The sequence below is a fragment of the Phyllobates terribilis genome, unplaced genomic scaffold (assembly GCF_046119375.1).
Source record: "Phyllobates terribilis strain yellow unplaced genomic scaffold, ASM4611937v1 Scaffold_5__5_contigs__length_657084704, whole genome shotgun sequence".
NCBI lineage: Eukaryota > Metazoa > Chordata > Amphibia > Anura > Dendrobatidae > Phyllobates > Phyllobates terribilis.
The window spans coordinates 498,030,297-498,047,176 of record NW_027362765.1 but is presented as its reverse complement, the minus strand read 5'-3'; the positions used below and the strand labels follow the sequence as shown (position 1 = coordinate 498,047,176).

The 16,880-nt window shown below is 39.2% G+C and overlaps 1 protein-coding gene across 1 annotated transcript; it reads left to right on the top strand.

Moving 5' to 3' along the window:
- Positions 1 to 7,757: 7,757 nt before the first annotated feature.
- On the top strand, positions 7,758 to 16,381 carry LOC141273555 (uncharacterized). The gene is made up of 2 exons (XM_073685559.1): positions 7,758 to 10,598; positions 11,913 to 16,381. The coding sequence occupies exon 1, from the start codon at positions 7,759 to 7,761 to the stop codon at positions 10,594 to 10,596; it is 2,838 nt and encodes a 945-aa protein (XP_073541660.1). The 5' UTR covers position 7,758; the 3' UTR covers positions 10,597 to 10,598; positions 11,913 to 16,381.
- Positions 16,382 to 16,880: the final 499 nt, after the last annotated feature.

The window sequence follows — 16,880 nt, the reverse complement described above, 5'->3', positions numbered from 1 at the left end:
TCGCAGCAGGAACCACCACTGCATTTGCTCAATCTGCTGCTTACAATTTTCATGAACAAGACATTAACTACAACTACAGCCCCATCCTAGAGACTGGCAATTATAATATACTCTAATCGAAAGAACACCCTCTCCGTTTATTTTATTAATAACCCTAATTTATTCCAACTAGCACCCCATTATAAGCAAGTGTGGACGATCCTGCCACCGGTATATATCAGAAATATCAGACATCCAGGTAATAACCCATGGTACCTAAATACCTACGCACACTCTCTATAGGGTTACATTTTCTCATACTAATTCGTCCTCCCTTTTTCTGGTCCCTACAGGGGAAGACCACCACCATACTAAATTGGTGTATACTTCAGTTATTATTTGGACCAATTGGATTTCAATTCAGACTTCGAGCCCATACCACTACTGCTCGTGTTTTATCTGCCTTATTTTATGTCATTTTAATTCTCTACTTTTAAACTTTATCCAATAAAACGATACTGTTTTATCCCTCTTGCATCCTTTTCACTTTTATCGACCCATTTACATCCCTTGTTCTTGTCTCTTAGTGCAGCGCAAATTATTACCAATACTATTTTAACCTTTTGGTACCAGTCCCGGTACCTTTGGACAAGTAGTGGCTCTTGTCCCTATTTGCTGCAGGCCGATTAGACCACCTACAAGCGCCACTGTTTTTCGCCTCAAGAATAATTCCTTACTGGAACTCTTGGATCCAATTGGATGAAACACGTGAGGTGGGCTGCACTGCTGGAGTAAATTGATTCTTTAACAATGATGATGGTAATAAGGTTTTTTTTATTCACAACACGTTTTAACGCCATCCGGTGAAAAAAAACAAATCTAGTGGTGATCTATCATCCGGGGCCTATAATACTCCACAAATAATTCCTTACTGGAACTCTTGACACATAGTCTATTCAATAACTTGGGTAATACATACATCAGTGTTTTTACTGCTACATAGAGCAATAGACAAAATACTAGTATCTCTATACCACAATTCGTCCTATATTAGACACAAGTTTAGCACTTCACAATTTGAACTAGAATAATCAGCATGACTTACCAGATACTAGGTGTGTATTGATAAGCACTAGAAGTGATACATACATGGAATATAAAATATACATTTTATTGACAAAAAATGCAAACCATGTAAAACAGGAAAGAGGTACTAAAAGAGAAAACTGAGGAGCTCATGGTAAGTATATCTGCGTACAGAATAATAAATAGCCTAATTAATATACAGCCTATTGAAATGCTGTAAATAATTGTCTCACAGTACACTCATAATAACAAAGATGTTTTCCAAAATTCACAAAATTTCATATTAATGGGAAAAGGAAGGACACATAAAATAGATATGAAAACTAAGAATAGCTAAAAATAAAGTGCATTAATGCAAAAAATTGGATAAATGTGAAGCGCCCCCTGGGCCGTGGGGTACTCGGTAGCTGGGCCTGTCGAAGCTGGGGGATGTCACAGTGGCAGTGACCCGGTCCGTGACCCAGGGCGGTCAATAAAAGGGGAATAAAGTAAAAGGAATAAAGTTTTTATAGTTAATGTTCGTGACGCCACCTGTGGTACGCGGCTATATGGAGTCGCCGCTGCGGTGCAGATCCTCTGGAGCTGGTGGTGACGCAGCAGAGTTGGTCAGCTCTCCACAGGTAGAGCTGAGCTCCAGGGCAGGATGTAGTAATACTAAGAAGTAGCTATGGTTGGTGTAGTGTAATGCAGGTGATGGAGCAGATAATAATTACTAGGACACAGTGGGGGTGCAGTCTTCAGGTCTACTCACAGTTGTTAGACTCCAGGCTACTAGCGCCAGGGTAACCTCCCACGTCGTCCTGTGTTCACCAAGGGAGGGGTTCAGCAATCTCCCAGGTATCTCAGGAATACTTAACGGGACCACATTCTGTGTGCCTTGCACGGTCGTCTTCCTGCGCTGGCTCTCACCCTCCTGCCCTGCGCCTCGCAACCAATGTCCCAAGCCGGTAGTCTCGGATTTTAGCGGGCAACGTGCAGTCCCCTGAATCCTATGCGGCCACTTTTTTGGCAATATAGTTGCAGTAGTGAGCAGCTGCACCCTGAAAGTACAGTAGACTCCGGTTCCTAGCTGAGCGTTGTAGTTCTCAACTAGTTAGAGGCCGGTCCCCTTTGCGGCCTGATCCCTCCACATCATTGTAGATTCGGGTGCACAGGTGGCTTCCGCACTCGCCGTGCCCCTGGGATGCCCACTGTTCCTCTTGGAGCCTTCCGTCTGGTCCCGTCCTCTTCCAGCCTGTCCTCCTGGGCCTCTCAATCTAGGCCCGCTCCTCTCTTTCTGAGTAGAGCTCCTACAGAGCTCCTGCTCCCACTCCTCTCAGACTTCCTCCTCAGACTGAACTCTCTGACTGAACTCACTCTCCCAAGATGGTTCCCCTTTTTATACTCCTACTCAAAGTGCTCCCCTGTACTGCTTCCTCCACCCACACCCACTACATGGTTCCCCCTCTCTCGGTTCCCCCCACTTCCAACCAGGAACAGGGCTCAGCATAAGCCAGTGCATCTTGCCCCGCCTGCTGGTCTGGAATGGTGTAGTGTTGGATGCAGGTGGCTGGGTCCCGGGCAGTACTCCCTTCTTACCTAAGAGTGGGGTACCACAAATGCACAGATTAATATGAGTCTCTAAAATGTTGTGGTGCAAAAAGGATATCAGTCTCTAAAGTGCAATAGTGCAAGAAGGAATTGGACTAAGCAAAATGCTATTAAATCTCAAAAAAATCATATAGTGCAAATTTGTTAGCAGCAAGTACTTAATCAGAAAGCACAGAATGGTAAAAAAAAATATATCAATATCTCAATCCCATTAACTGAACTGGAATAATGGGTTACTCTTCCTTTAAGAGCTGATTGCAGTAATGACTGGCATAGCTATATCTGCAGTGTAGTAGGCAGACTAAGGCTGTGTGCCCACGATGTGTTTTTTAAGTGTTTTTGCAGCGTCAATTCCGCTGCAGAAACGCTTAAAAAACGCTTGGTAGAAGGTCTGCAATGCTCCCCAATGACAATCCGCATGTGCTGTGCACATTCTGCGAAAATTTCCGCTGCAGATTATCATTGCGGAAAAAAACGCAGCACTACCAATTATTTTGCGGAAGCGCTGCGTTTTCGCCGCCATTGACTTGCATTGGAACGCACGGATTACGCATCACTGCATCTGTAGATGCGCATTCCATGCGTTTCAATGTGCGGATGGTACCCGGGTTTGGAGAAGAGACTCTCCTCCGAACCCGAGTACCATAGAACCTGTAAAAAAAAGAATAAAATAAAAAATAAATATTATATTTACCTTCTGATGGCCCGCGGTGCGCTTATCTTCGCTTGCTGGCAGATCGCGGTGGACTGAAGGACCTGCGGTAACGTCATTTAGTCATGTGACGGCAGGTCCTTCAGTGTAGTGTACCGCGAGCTGCCGGCAAGCCAGGACAGATGGAATCAAGACTCCGGGGGCCATCAGAAGGTAAGTATATATTTATTTTTTTATTTTTTACCACTCTTTACGGTCACAGTATATAAATCCATGCCGTTTGCCGTTTGAATAAGCTAATTGTTGCTATTCAAATGAATATACATGACATATAAGGCTGGTAATGATCAGTTGGCTATTTACCTTTCATGTGACAAAACGCTAGAACTGGGGTGAAGTTACTCCTCCGTGCTGCCCGGAAGCCCACGTTTTTCAAAAGCTTCTTCGGGGGGCGTAAATATAATATATATGAGATATAATAGCATTTTGTTTGGTCCAAATCCTTCTTGCACTATAGCACTTGAGACTGATATCCTTTTTGCAGGGGCGTCACTAGGCACTGTGATTCGGGGCCTGCGTAGCTCAGCACCACTGACACACCAGCCTCCATTCATACATGCAGGTTTCTCCTCCTCCGGCTCATCCTCTCCTCAGCCAGTCACTTACAGCCTCCTGCACTCCTTTTCCAGCCTTTTCAGAACGGCTTTTGCACACCCATGGACCCAGAGCCTCTTCAGCAGGAGGTGAGGATTAGCAAAAATGCAAACTGCTGCCTGTCAAAGTCTTCAGAGAAGATATGGCAGCACAGTCAGTGAATTAGCATCAGTGATATAATGACTGTGATGCCATGCTATCTGGTCAGGGCAGGATCAGATTTCTCTTCCACTCACAGCACCAGCCGAGCAAGGAGCTCCAAGCACAGTCACCAATCACTGCGTGTATCTCTGGCAGGGGTGCATCCTGTCATTACCAGGAATCCAGGCTGGGACCAGTCCCTGATCCTGTCCCCCTATCCGGTTGTCAGTGTGTTATCTGTAATGTTATATAGGGTTGCAGATGACATTTACCACATTATCTGTGCTGAGAGAGTTATCACTGTGTTATCTGTGGTGTTCATACTTTTTTGGAGGGTAAGAGGGGAGAGCGTAAAATATATGCCTTGGAGCTTAGGCCCCTGATCTTTTCTGACTGTAAAAATGTGCCTAAAATGCTCTAATCAGCTCCCTGTTATGCTGGTTACTCTAGCAAAACGCAGACTACTTCCGGCCTGCGCCACCCAGGGGAACTCAGATGACACGATGACATTACTGTATCAGGCCGACCAGCACCCACTGTTGAACCAGATGGAAGAGGAGACGGCGGAGCAGTGGACAGGGAGCCTGGATTAGGTGAGTATAATAAGCTTTTTTAAATTTTCCTTATATTATTTGGCCACAGAATGGGAAAATGTGGTGTCATCATATTGTATGGGGGTCTGTGGGGGACATTATACCTGGGGTGTGGGGACATCATATTATATGAGGGGCTGTGGGAGACATCATACTGTATAGGGGCAGTGGTGACCATATTGTATATGGGGCTGTAGTAGACATCATACTGTATATAGAGTGTCTGTGGTGGATATCATACTGTGTGGGGTGTTGGGACCATTATGCTGTATAGGTGGCAGTTGGAACCATATTGTATATGAGGCTGTGCTAGACATCATACTGTATATACGGTGGCTGTGGTGGTGGTTGTGGGGGCCAGCATACTGTATTAGAGACTGTAGAGTCATAATACTGTATGGTGTGCAGTAGGTGCCACCATACTGTATATGGGGGGCTGTTGTGAATATTATACTGTATATTGGGGGGCTGTGGTGACCTTCATACTGTGAAAGGGGACAGTGTGAGGAGGGGGTACAGTTTGGAGAAGGAAGTGTAATGGGCAATATGAGGGCATATTGTGAAGAGGGAGCACAGAATGGATATGGAGAGGGGGCAGTGTGAAATGGGGGCATAGTAAGGAGAGAGGCTAGCATGTGTAGAGATATATAGAGTGTAAGAGAAAACTGTGGGGACAGTCATGGTATGAGCTGTGGTTCATAATGGCAGATGATGTGGCAGTTTAAAAAATATATTTACTTAGAAAAAAAACATGTTCTATACTTTTTTCACCCACTATATATATATATAATCTGTAGCTTTCTAGCCATTAAAGGAGACGGACCCAGACACATGGGCCCCAATCGGTCAGTGTCCGCCCCTGGCCCCAGCTCTTGCAAAATATTATACTATACACTTCATATACTGAACAATGCACCACAGACCTCAGATGCAGCAGATTTACCTTATAAAAATGATTTTTGACACTTATTATCAATAAATTGGTAGTACATAAATAGCATCCCTTGATGGAGGGCCGCATCTGGCATGAGGCAAGTTGAACATCTCACCTCAGGCCTCAGGCAGCAAAATGTCTGAGATGTCATTAGTTGGCAATTGCAAAAAGGAGCTGTCAGCAGCAGATCTTGATAATTTTCATTCCCAAGTGCATTCAGCGTGGTAGAACGTTCCTCAAACAACCATTGATAACCTCATGGACAATAGTCAAGGCGTGTAGCTTTGCATGTGATGCTCATTCTTTATAATAAATTAATCTAGATGTTTTCAAAATTTGTTTCCATTTCTTATCATTTGCATTTCATTAACATGTCTATTGATCCTGTAATTTTCATAATCACATGACTATTCCTTCTTGGTGTTGCAATTTCAGAGGATACAGAACTGTGCAAAAGTTTTAAGAAATGTGAGAAAAAAATACTGCAAAGTGAGAATGCTTTACAAAATAGAAGTGTTAAAAGTGTATTCTTATCAATTAACAAAATGTATGGAAAGGGGATGAACAAAAGAGAAATCTAAATCAAATCAGTATTTGGTATGATTATAATTTGCCTTTCAAACAGCATGAATTCTCCTAGGTACCAGTGCATAAATTTTTTGAAGGATCTTTGTAGGAAGGTTGTTCCAAACATTTGGGGAACCTTTGCAGAACCATAGATCTTCGGTGGAGGTAGGCTTGCACAAATCCTTTCTAACGTTTAGTAGTCTAATGCTAAATGTTAACAGTATCAGCATCATCATCAATTGGAATAATTTACCTTTTGAACTCTTGCTGTGAAAGGGTCAATGAGGGAATGTACAGTATTTGGCTTCAAATAGAGAAGTTAATCTTTCACAATGTCTGGCACTTCTCAAGTCAGCCTGTCACAAACTTACTACGCTTGGCTAAAAGTGCTACATTTCTTTATTCCCATTCGCCACCACAGTGAGCCAACAAACACAGAATAGTGCTTGCATAATATACACAACTATCTGGGCATCTAAAATCAAAGGTAGTTTATTAAAACTATCCGCAATTTGGTCTCTCTTCCACGTATAAGTTTGTTCCTCTGGTTTGGTTAGTAATATTAATCTTGAACTTGACCTTATATAATTCAACTGTCCTCATACCTCCTTGTTATTTCCACTGTACTGCATCTTGATCCTACTTGACCTCTGTTACCGACCTGTGGCTTGTATGACTATGCTACCAAATCCCCATGTCCTTGTTCTACCCTGTCTAGTAAAATTAGATATTGAATCTTTTGTTGTTTTTGCAGATAACCATACTTCAAAACCATTCTTGATTAGTCTGTTTCCAGTGCTGTGGTACCTTATCCGGGGTAACCAATACTGGCACCTGAGGCCAGCTAAGTACCTTGAGCAAACCTAAAGTTGGGACCGGGATCCTATAGGTGATCTGTGCCTCTAATTTTTTTTGTATATGGGTGTTGCAGGAATGAGGTTACACCATCAGTGAGTAAGTATTCTCCTCAGTTTTTACACTACTGCCTTAAGCATTGCTATAAAAATGACTTATAACAGCATTTCCAGCACCGCCAACATCCAATATGGCACTATTGATATAATAATGGACAAGTGGAGGGCTAACTTCATGAGAATTGTTGAACATACATTCAGGATGTTATACTATACCCTATATTTTTTAGCTCTTGGTTTTTAGTGGTCATATGCATTGTCATGTGCTGTCTTGAAAAGATGAAGCCTCAATGACGACATGATGTCCTCTCCTCTCTCTACCAATAACATAAAAACAGGACCTTTATTAAAAAAAGAAGTATTTTAATAAGTAGCCTATCCTGACGTAATGGTATGTGGATTTACATTCTCTAAACCGATACACATTTATGCACAATGTCTAAGGCATCGAAAGTGACATCTAATGCACAATTACCAAGAAATCTTATCTACAGACACATGTAAAAGTTGCTCAATATCAAACTGGCATTTTCATTTCTCCTTTGTTCTGCTATGTTTATCATTAATAAAAGGAACTGAAAAAGAAAGTTCAGTGGAAAAATGTAGTTATGAAAGAATGATTAATATATATTCATCTGATTTTACTTCATGAAGAGATCTGTGGACATGGATACTATTCTTCGTCTGGTGTGCTTTGCCTTCTTCACGTCTACCTATTCTTTATGTCTTGGTATGATAAGGAAGCACTGTGACTCTATAGAGCGTGAATATTTTGATACTTACAGTACAAGAACGTCTTTCAAATTTCTCGGATTTGACCAACAAAACTTCAGTCTTGCAGCAGTTTGTAAGTTCCATAACACTTCTATGGAAAACTTAGAAGAAATTCCTGTGACTTCAGACTGGCTCTATCTGGAGATATATAATGTCAGCATTAAGCCACAAGCTCTTTCCAATCTTACAAACCTAATTTATATTAATATATATGGTGATTTTGTGATTTCACCAGTGGTCTTTTTGGGACTTGAGAAACTCTCTGTTTTGTGGATACAACAGACAGAGCAATCATTTATTGATCAACTTGATTTACGAGGACTTTATATGCTGCAAGAACTTAAATTAAGAAGATTCCCCTTTTCATCTCTGAACAAATCCATGTTTGACAACCTTCATCAACTGAAACATCTTATTCTGGATGACAACGACATTAAAACTTTATCATCAGTAACTAAGTATCTTCCTAAACTAGAAAATCTGCAAGGATTATCTCTAATTAATCACAATCTAACTGGACTCCGAGAATCAGACTGTCTTGTGAATGAAAATCGCACCGGTAATATTAATTTCATGCATTTTAATATTTCCTATTTGAACTTAGATGGAAAACAATTTTCTGTGCTGGAAAACAACTCACTATGTAACTTTCCAAAGCTAGTCTTTTTGAAACCTAATTTAAAGTATTCAGCTCTAACATCTTTAAAAAATTCTGGGATCCAAGTAATTGACTCATTTTCATTTTCCAATTCTCAGTTTCTTGTTTTCAACATCTGCATGTATGTATCACATTTTAAGATCCAAGAACTCCTGCTGGCACATAACCGCATTAAGTTTATCCATACATCCGATGGGTCCTGCAACATTCTACGCATTCTAGATTTATCATACAACTTTGTCGAAAATGTGACTGCATCCCAAATGAAGAAAATTAAAAAACTGAAGGAGCTCAACTTGTCAAACAATATTATTACCTCAATTAAAATATGTTCTGAGAATATTTCCATGGATCTTGTTCACCTTAACTTGTCTTATAACTATTTAGCTTCTCTGAAGCAAGATGAATTTAAATGCCTAAAAAAACTGAAATCACTTTCACTGAATGATAATAAGATTCAGACAATCAGTAAATATTCATTTCGTGGTTTGAAGATTCTGGAAGTTCTGCATCTAAAGAGTAATCATTTCTATAGTTTGACTGAATTTGCACTTGCAGGTCTATTTTCACTAAAGCAACTGACCTTGAATGAAAATTTTGTAGAAACCATTAGTGAATGGGCATTGAAGGATCTAACAAAGCTTGAAGAGATTGCCATTGACTTTAAAGACATGACAAGCATGTCATGGTCACAGAATATAGTGTCGCTAAAAAAATTGTCCTTGAAAACACTTGATACGACTCTGACAATTGAATCTGAATATTTCAACAATTTTAATGACTTTGAAAGTTTGAGCATTGAATCGCATCATGTGTTTATTGATAACTGTGATGAATTTCCTTTTCACAAAGTAAAAGAACTGTACTTAACAAATATCTATGCTCTTCTCTGTTATGATGCAAAATTTGAGATCGCACTGGGAAAATTTACAAATTTGGAAAAGATGTATTTGACAGCGAACGTACGTATGAAATCCAACTCAGACATCTTTAATTCTAATTTACAAAACTTAACAAAACTTTATTTTTTTCACATTGAAAATGCTAATGAACTGTATGATTTCCCAGCATTAAATGTGCAGAAACTATTTCTGGGGTTGAAAAACCTACAAATTTTGCATTTAGTAAATTCAGGAATAGAAGACTACGGATCAAATGTGATATTCCGAGATTTAAAATCAGTCAGATTTTTAATGATAGAAAATGAAAGAATTTACAGATTTCCATACAACGTATTGGCTAATATGACAAGTCTAAAATATGTTTTTCTTCCAGACACAAGTTTTTTTTGCAAATGTGAGTTTGCATGGCTGGGTCAGTGGGTGAAATCTGAAAAGGAAGTTTTATTCCTTGACTTTAATGATCAACATTGTTTTGTTAATACTCAAATACAGTACCCTTACTTAATCTCCTTCTTAGAACAGAACTGCAATGCTGAGCTAGGTTTCATCGCATTCTTAGTTACACTAGTCAGTACTTTGATATTTATGTGTATCTCCCTCTTCTGTGAAAGTATTTGGTGGCATATACTGTACATATTTTATACAATCAATTGTCGGCTGAGTAATAGACATCGAAAAAGGGATCGCTATGAATATGATACGTTTGTGTCATATAATAACCACAATGAACAATGGGTAACTGAGCAACTTCTCCCTAACTTGGAGCAAAACGGTCCTCCTTTCTTTAAAGTGTGTATCCATAACCGAGACTTTGAGATTGGCAGAGACATTGTGAAGAACATTGTGGACAGTATCTACAGCAGCAGGTGGACAATCTGTGTTATCACGCGGAGTTACCTTCAGAGTAACTGGTGCTCCCTGGAGATAAGAATGGCAACATACAGGCTCGTAGAAGAGAGTAAGGATTCCCTTATCCTGGTGTTCCTGGATGACATCCCTAGAGAAGAACTTCAGTATTACCATAAACTCACTAAGATCCTAGACAAGAAAACCTACCTGAAGTGGCCGGAAGATGCAGATGGGCAGCAGCTGTTCTGGGCCAGACTGCGAAAAGTTATCGGTGGTCATACCAAGAATTGCCAGAAGCTATAAATGTATTTATACATTAACATTTATTTTTACATATTTGAGCTGATTAATTTGTATTATGTTAATATATTATTTTAATTAACAGGTTTAATAGTCTTCCAAATACTTGTTTGAATGATTGTTTGAAATTTGGCCCATGGAGGAAAACTGCATAAATTATTGTAAAGCGCTTTACTAATCTAATAAATCTGCCTTCATTCTAATGCTGCTATAATGATTTCTCTCTCTCTATGACCACTGCATCCAATATTTGGTTTTGATGGTATAACATAGGAGTCCAGTGATTGGATGCAATGATCATAAGGGCAGTTAAGACCATCATCATTGCAGCACAAGAAACAATGACTTGAAAAGTGCCAATCGTGTCTACCCACCAGATTGTTGGCTCTGAAATAGTGGCAGTTTAAACAGTGACTATTGCCCTTTTCATTATTTCATGCAATTTTCCTAATTGGCTTTTTAAAAAAAAATTAAAATATTAGATTAATCTCTAAAGTTAAAGGGGTTGTCCAGGTGTTGCACAAAAGTCTGCAGTCACTCTATGTAACTGCAGACTTTTAAATCCTCACAGCCCGCACAGCGCACTGTCAGGATTCTCTGACAGGAGACCACGCACGTCCAGTCAGAATGTCATCAGGAGTGTGCATATATCGCATACTTACGGTCACATGACTACTCGCTTCCGGCACTGGAAAATCCTGACATTGCACAATGAGCACTGTGAGGATTCACAAGTCTGCAGTCACATACAGTGACTGCAGACTTTCCTGCTAAACTTGGACAATGTTAAAATGTGTAGCATTTTGGTGTTTTCAGGTTTTTTAGATGTTTTCCCGGATTTTACTTTAAATGTCTTAACAACAGGCTATAAATGTGTGATCATGGAGGATCAGTACTCCAAGGTCCTGAATATAAGCAGAAGATTTTGCATTCCCTTCACTGCAGTACTGACAATAGTGTCCATATACATGCCGTCATGTCTGGTGCCGCAGCTTAGTCTATTAAAGTGAATAGGGCTGAACTATATTTCCAGGTGGACTAATATGTCACTATGTAGGTAGAGCAGTGAAGAAGCCTTGGAGCTCAAGCTGCCCTTTCACACTGCTAATCTATGGGGCCATCGGGGGTGAGACTCCAAGTTTCAAGCACCAATAATATATTCTGACTATAAGCCATCAATGTAGAATCCTCTGAAACCAATTTTAAAAATGTACCTACCATTTACCCTTTAACTGATATAAATAGTCGGTATATGACTACAACATGCTTACAATAGTGTCAGATTGTCATTAATTCACGTCTTTTATTTTTTATTTTAGAAATGGCTCAGTGAAGCAGGAACTGAAATCTATCTGAACTCTGCTGTTCATCAGTTTTACTAATCTGGGTCTGCCAAACTATGAGTAATGCAAATTACTAGATCATAACTAATTCTACAATAATATACTGAATGATGAACATTTACTATTGTATTTATGCCAGATTTTAATCATAAATTGCACCAGAATTTTGGTGCATGATGTTTGTGCCAATTTCTATTTAAAAATGGGCCAAAAATTCAAACAAAGTCAATAATTTGTTTGTTTTTTTTTGCTGAAAAGTAGTCTCAGCCAACCTGTGTCACAATTTGAGTTTCATTTATCAAGCAGAAAATTAGAATCTGTCTGAAAAATATTGGTTTGATTAGACACTTTAAAAATGCACCAAATATATCAACAGCATGAAACACTTTTATAGATTTGGAGAATTTTAAAGGTAACGTCATAAGATTCATGCTCACTGAACCACAGCTTGCATGAATCAGACACAATCTGCAGCTAAATATGCTTTACGCTGAAATTCTACAGCATTTCACAGAAAACATACTTTGAAAAGCTGTCCGGAAACTATGTGTCTAAGCTGATTAGTTCAATGCCGGCTGGATTCTCTTTGATACAATCTCTTTGACCGTTAGATCCTTGTGTCCACCAGGAGTGTGATGTCGTAGATCTGTCAGTCAATTGGAAGTGAAAAGTGAAAAGTTAATCGGGAACTGCATTGGACTAGTCAGCTGAGACATATACGTCCCGATCATTAAGACTGGCATATTCTACACCAGTCTGAGTGATGGGCGTGCAGGAATATGATGTCCTAAATTCATTAAAAGGTGCATGCCACTTAAGGAATTTGGCTCATCTTGTTAGTGGCCACCTTGTGAGAAATGTTACTCCAATCAGTGAGTGGAATAACATTTTTGGTGTAAGAAAGGCCACCACTGTCCATGCATTCGACAGGCGGCATAGTGTGCCCCATCTCCATTCCCAGTTCCGCCCATTTTGGTGGAGCTCTCTATGACCACTGCATCCAATATTTGGTTTTGATGGTATAACATAGGAGTCCAGTGATTGGATGCAATGATCATAAGGGCAGTTAAGACCATCATCATTGCAGCACAAGAAACAATGACTTGAAAAGTGCCAATCGTGTCTACCCACCAGATTGTTGGCTCTGAAATAGTGGCAGTTTAAACAGTGACTATTGCCCTTTTCATTATTTCATGCAATTTTCCTAATTGGCTTTTTAAAAAAAAATTAAAATATTAGATTAATCTCTAAAGTTAAAGGGGTTGTCCAGGTGTTGCACAAAAGTCTGCAGTCACTCTATGTAACTGCAGACTTTTAAATCCTCACAGCCCGCACAGCGCACTGTCAGGATTCTCTGACAGGAGACCACGCACGTCCAGTCAGAATGTCATCAGGAGTGTGCATATATCGCATACTTACGGTCACATGACTACTCGCTTCCGGCACTGGAAAATCCTGACATTGCACAATGAGCACTGTGAGGATTCACAAGTCTGCAGTCACATACAGTGACTGCAGACTTTCCTGCTAAACTTGGACAATGTTAAAATGTGTAGCATTTTGGTGTTTTCAGGTTTTTTAGATGTTTTCCCGGATTTTACTTTAAATGTCTTAACAACAGGCTATAAATGTGTGATCATGGAGGATCAGTACTCCAAGGTCCTGAATATAAGCAGAAGATTTTGCATTCCCTTCACTGCAGTACTGACAATAGTGTCCATATACATGCCGTCATGTCTGGTGCCGCAGCTTAGTCTATTAAAGTGAATAGGGCTGAACTATATTTCCAGGTGGACTAATATGTCACTATGTAGGTAGAGCAGTGAAGAAGCCTTGGAGCTCAAGCTGCCCTTTCACACTGCTAATCTATGGGGCCATCGGGGGTGAGACTCCAAGTTTCAAGCACCAATAATATATTCTGACTATAAGCCATCAATGTAGAATCCTCTGAAACCAATTTTAAAAATGTACCTACCATTTACCCTTTAACTGATATAAATAGTCGGTATATGACTACAACATGCTTACAATAGTGTCAGATTGTCATTAATTCACGTCTTTTATTTTTTATTTTAGAAATGGCTCAGTGAAGCAGGAACTGAAATCTATCTGAACTCTGCTGTTCATCAGTTTTACTAATCTGGGTCTGCCAAACTATGAGTAATGCAAATTACTAGATCATAACTAATTCTACAATAATATACTGAATGATGAACATTTACTATTGTATTTATGCCAGATTTTAATCATAAATTGCACCAGAATTTTGGTGCATGATGTTTGTGCCAATTTCTATTTAAAAATGGGCCAAAAATTCAAACAAAGTCAATAATTTGTTTGTTTTTTTTTGCTGAAAAGTAGTCTCAGCCAACCTGTGTCACAATTTGAGTTTCATTTATCAAGCAGAAAATTAGAATCTGTCTGAAAAATATTGGTTTGATTAGACACTTTAAAAATGCACCAAATATATCAACAGCATGAAACACTTTTATAGATTTGGAGAATTTTAAAGGTAACGTCATAAGATTCATGCTCACTGAACCACAGCTTGCATGAATCAGACACAATCTGCAGCTAAATATGCTTTACGCTGAAATTCTACAGCATTTCACAGAAAACATACTTTGAAAAGCTGTCCGGAAACTATGTGTCTAAGCTGATTAGTTCAATGCCGGCTGGATTCTCTTTGATACAATCTCTTTGACCGTTAGATCCTTGTGTCCACCAGGAGTGTGATGTCGTAGATCTGTCAGTCAATTGGAAGTGAAAAGTGAAAAGTTAATCGGGAACTGCATTGGACTAGTCAGCTGAGACATATACGTCCCGATCATTAAGACTGGCATATTCTACACCAGTCTGAGTGATGGGCGTGCAGGAATATGATGTCCTAAATTCATTAAAAGGTGCATGCCACTTAAGGAATTTGGCTCATCTTGTTAGTGGCCACCTTGTGAGAAATGTTACTCCAATCAGTGAGTGGAATAACATTTTTGGTGTAAGAAAGGCCACCACTGTCCATGCATTCGACAGGCGGCATAGTGTGCCCCATCTCCATTCCCAGTTCCGCCCATTTTGGTGGAGCTGCTTGAAACTAGCTTGAAAACGTCAAAGTTGCAAAATTTTTTCACAACTCTGCGTTGCCTCAATTCAAAGCCGTTTTACATCGGTTTTCTGTCATACACACTTTGATGTATTGGCCCCATATTCTTCGGCTGGCTTTTCAACGTATTTTACAAAACTTATTTCAAAGTATTTAAAACATAGATAGCAAAAGTCGCGCAACCAGTCTGATTCATGCAGGCCATAGTTTGGGCAGCATTAAGCTAATAACAGCTTCCCTTTAAGACTGTCTAGTTTAAGTTTACACTGTCTAATAGTTAGTTTTAGTGATTGTCCTGTGTGTTTCTAAGAAAGAATAAGATAACCTGATAAAATTTAAAAAATAAAATACAATTACTTTTTAAATGTATTTCTAAATTGTTTATGAGTTATTTTTTTATAATTAGTAGCAAATAAAACTAACTGCAAAACTTATTTGATTTATGCTTTTTTCATGTGAATGATATCTTATCTAATACAAAATTTTGGCATATCAACATTAGTTCAATCTGATACCTGGCTCATGAGATAAAAAATATTTGGTCCTCTGGACAGGACTGCACAAATATATGCAAATGCACCCAGAAAAAGTAGTGCATATAGTGAACAGACAGAGATAATCAGTGTAAACAGGGCCTTTGACAACATATTTTGTATGTCTGAAGCCGTCAGGTCAAAGTTAGCCCAAACCAATTTCCATTCAGATGCTGTTCTATGGACTAGGACTATGGGCCGGACATTGATCTGCATGGGAATCTGCCTCCAGAAATTGTTTTAATTAAAAGGGGGCATCAACAAATTCTATGATGGGCTTGATGAGAGACAAATCCGGAGACGCTGTAGGCCATGGTAGCACGTTAAGGCAATGCATGCTGCCTACAGAGGCACAAGAAACATGCAGTCTGGAGTTGTCCTGTTGAAAAATGGCTTTTGGGACACTTTGGAGAAATTATTGTATCACTGGTTCCATGACTGAATCAATGTAACACCGAGCTGTTAGTACCTTGAATGAAGACTAATAGCAGTAAGTGATGTATTTCTGCACTTGACTCTCATACTGGATATTGAATATATTGAGATATTTTGAAAGTTTAGCTTGTTTAGTTGTATCAGCATTTATATGTCATTAATCTATCTGTCTAATGATCCTATGATTTTCATATTGAGTGTACAAATGTTTTGTGGGGGGGGGTAAAAGTTTCTGACAGGTTGACTCTATTGTTCTCTAACAAAGGTGATAGAATCATAGTTTTATTGTTTATGCTTAATTTCGTAAATAAAAGATACCATGTTCCCATAGTCACTAGTGCATAGCACCATAAAAATTCAACACATGAAAAGAAGAAAGTGAAAAGTAAATATCTGAGATAAAGGTGGTTTTGTTATTACATCTAAAAACCCATTGAAAAAAACTTGGCACTCGTAGTAAATTGGAGAATATTTTGAATATATTTATTTAAAGTACAGGCAATCCAAAAAGTGAAGACGTTTCGGTCATGTGGCCTTCATCAGTACAACAGATTGCACAGGACACAACGCTTCCCGCCATTGCAGTGCATACTGCTCACCCATAACATTAGTAATAATAAATAGCATAGGGATAAAATATAACCTTTATTAGAAAATTTTTAAAAAAGCCCAAAGTGCAAAGTGCATACATAAATACAAGACGTACCATAAAGTACTAAGAAAAGAATGAAAATAGGAAAAATTCACCTATAGTACAGACAATCCTGTGTCAAAAAATGGTCGGTGATAACCTGTGAAAGACCACTTCCCAGGTAAAATGGTGGATTTTTCAAAATAATGTCAATAACAGAGTCCACCAGACGACCATATCCTCTC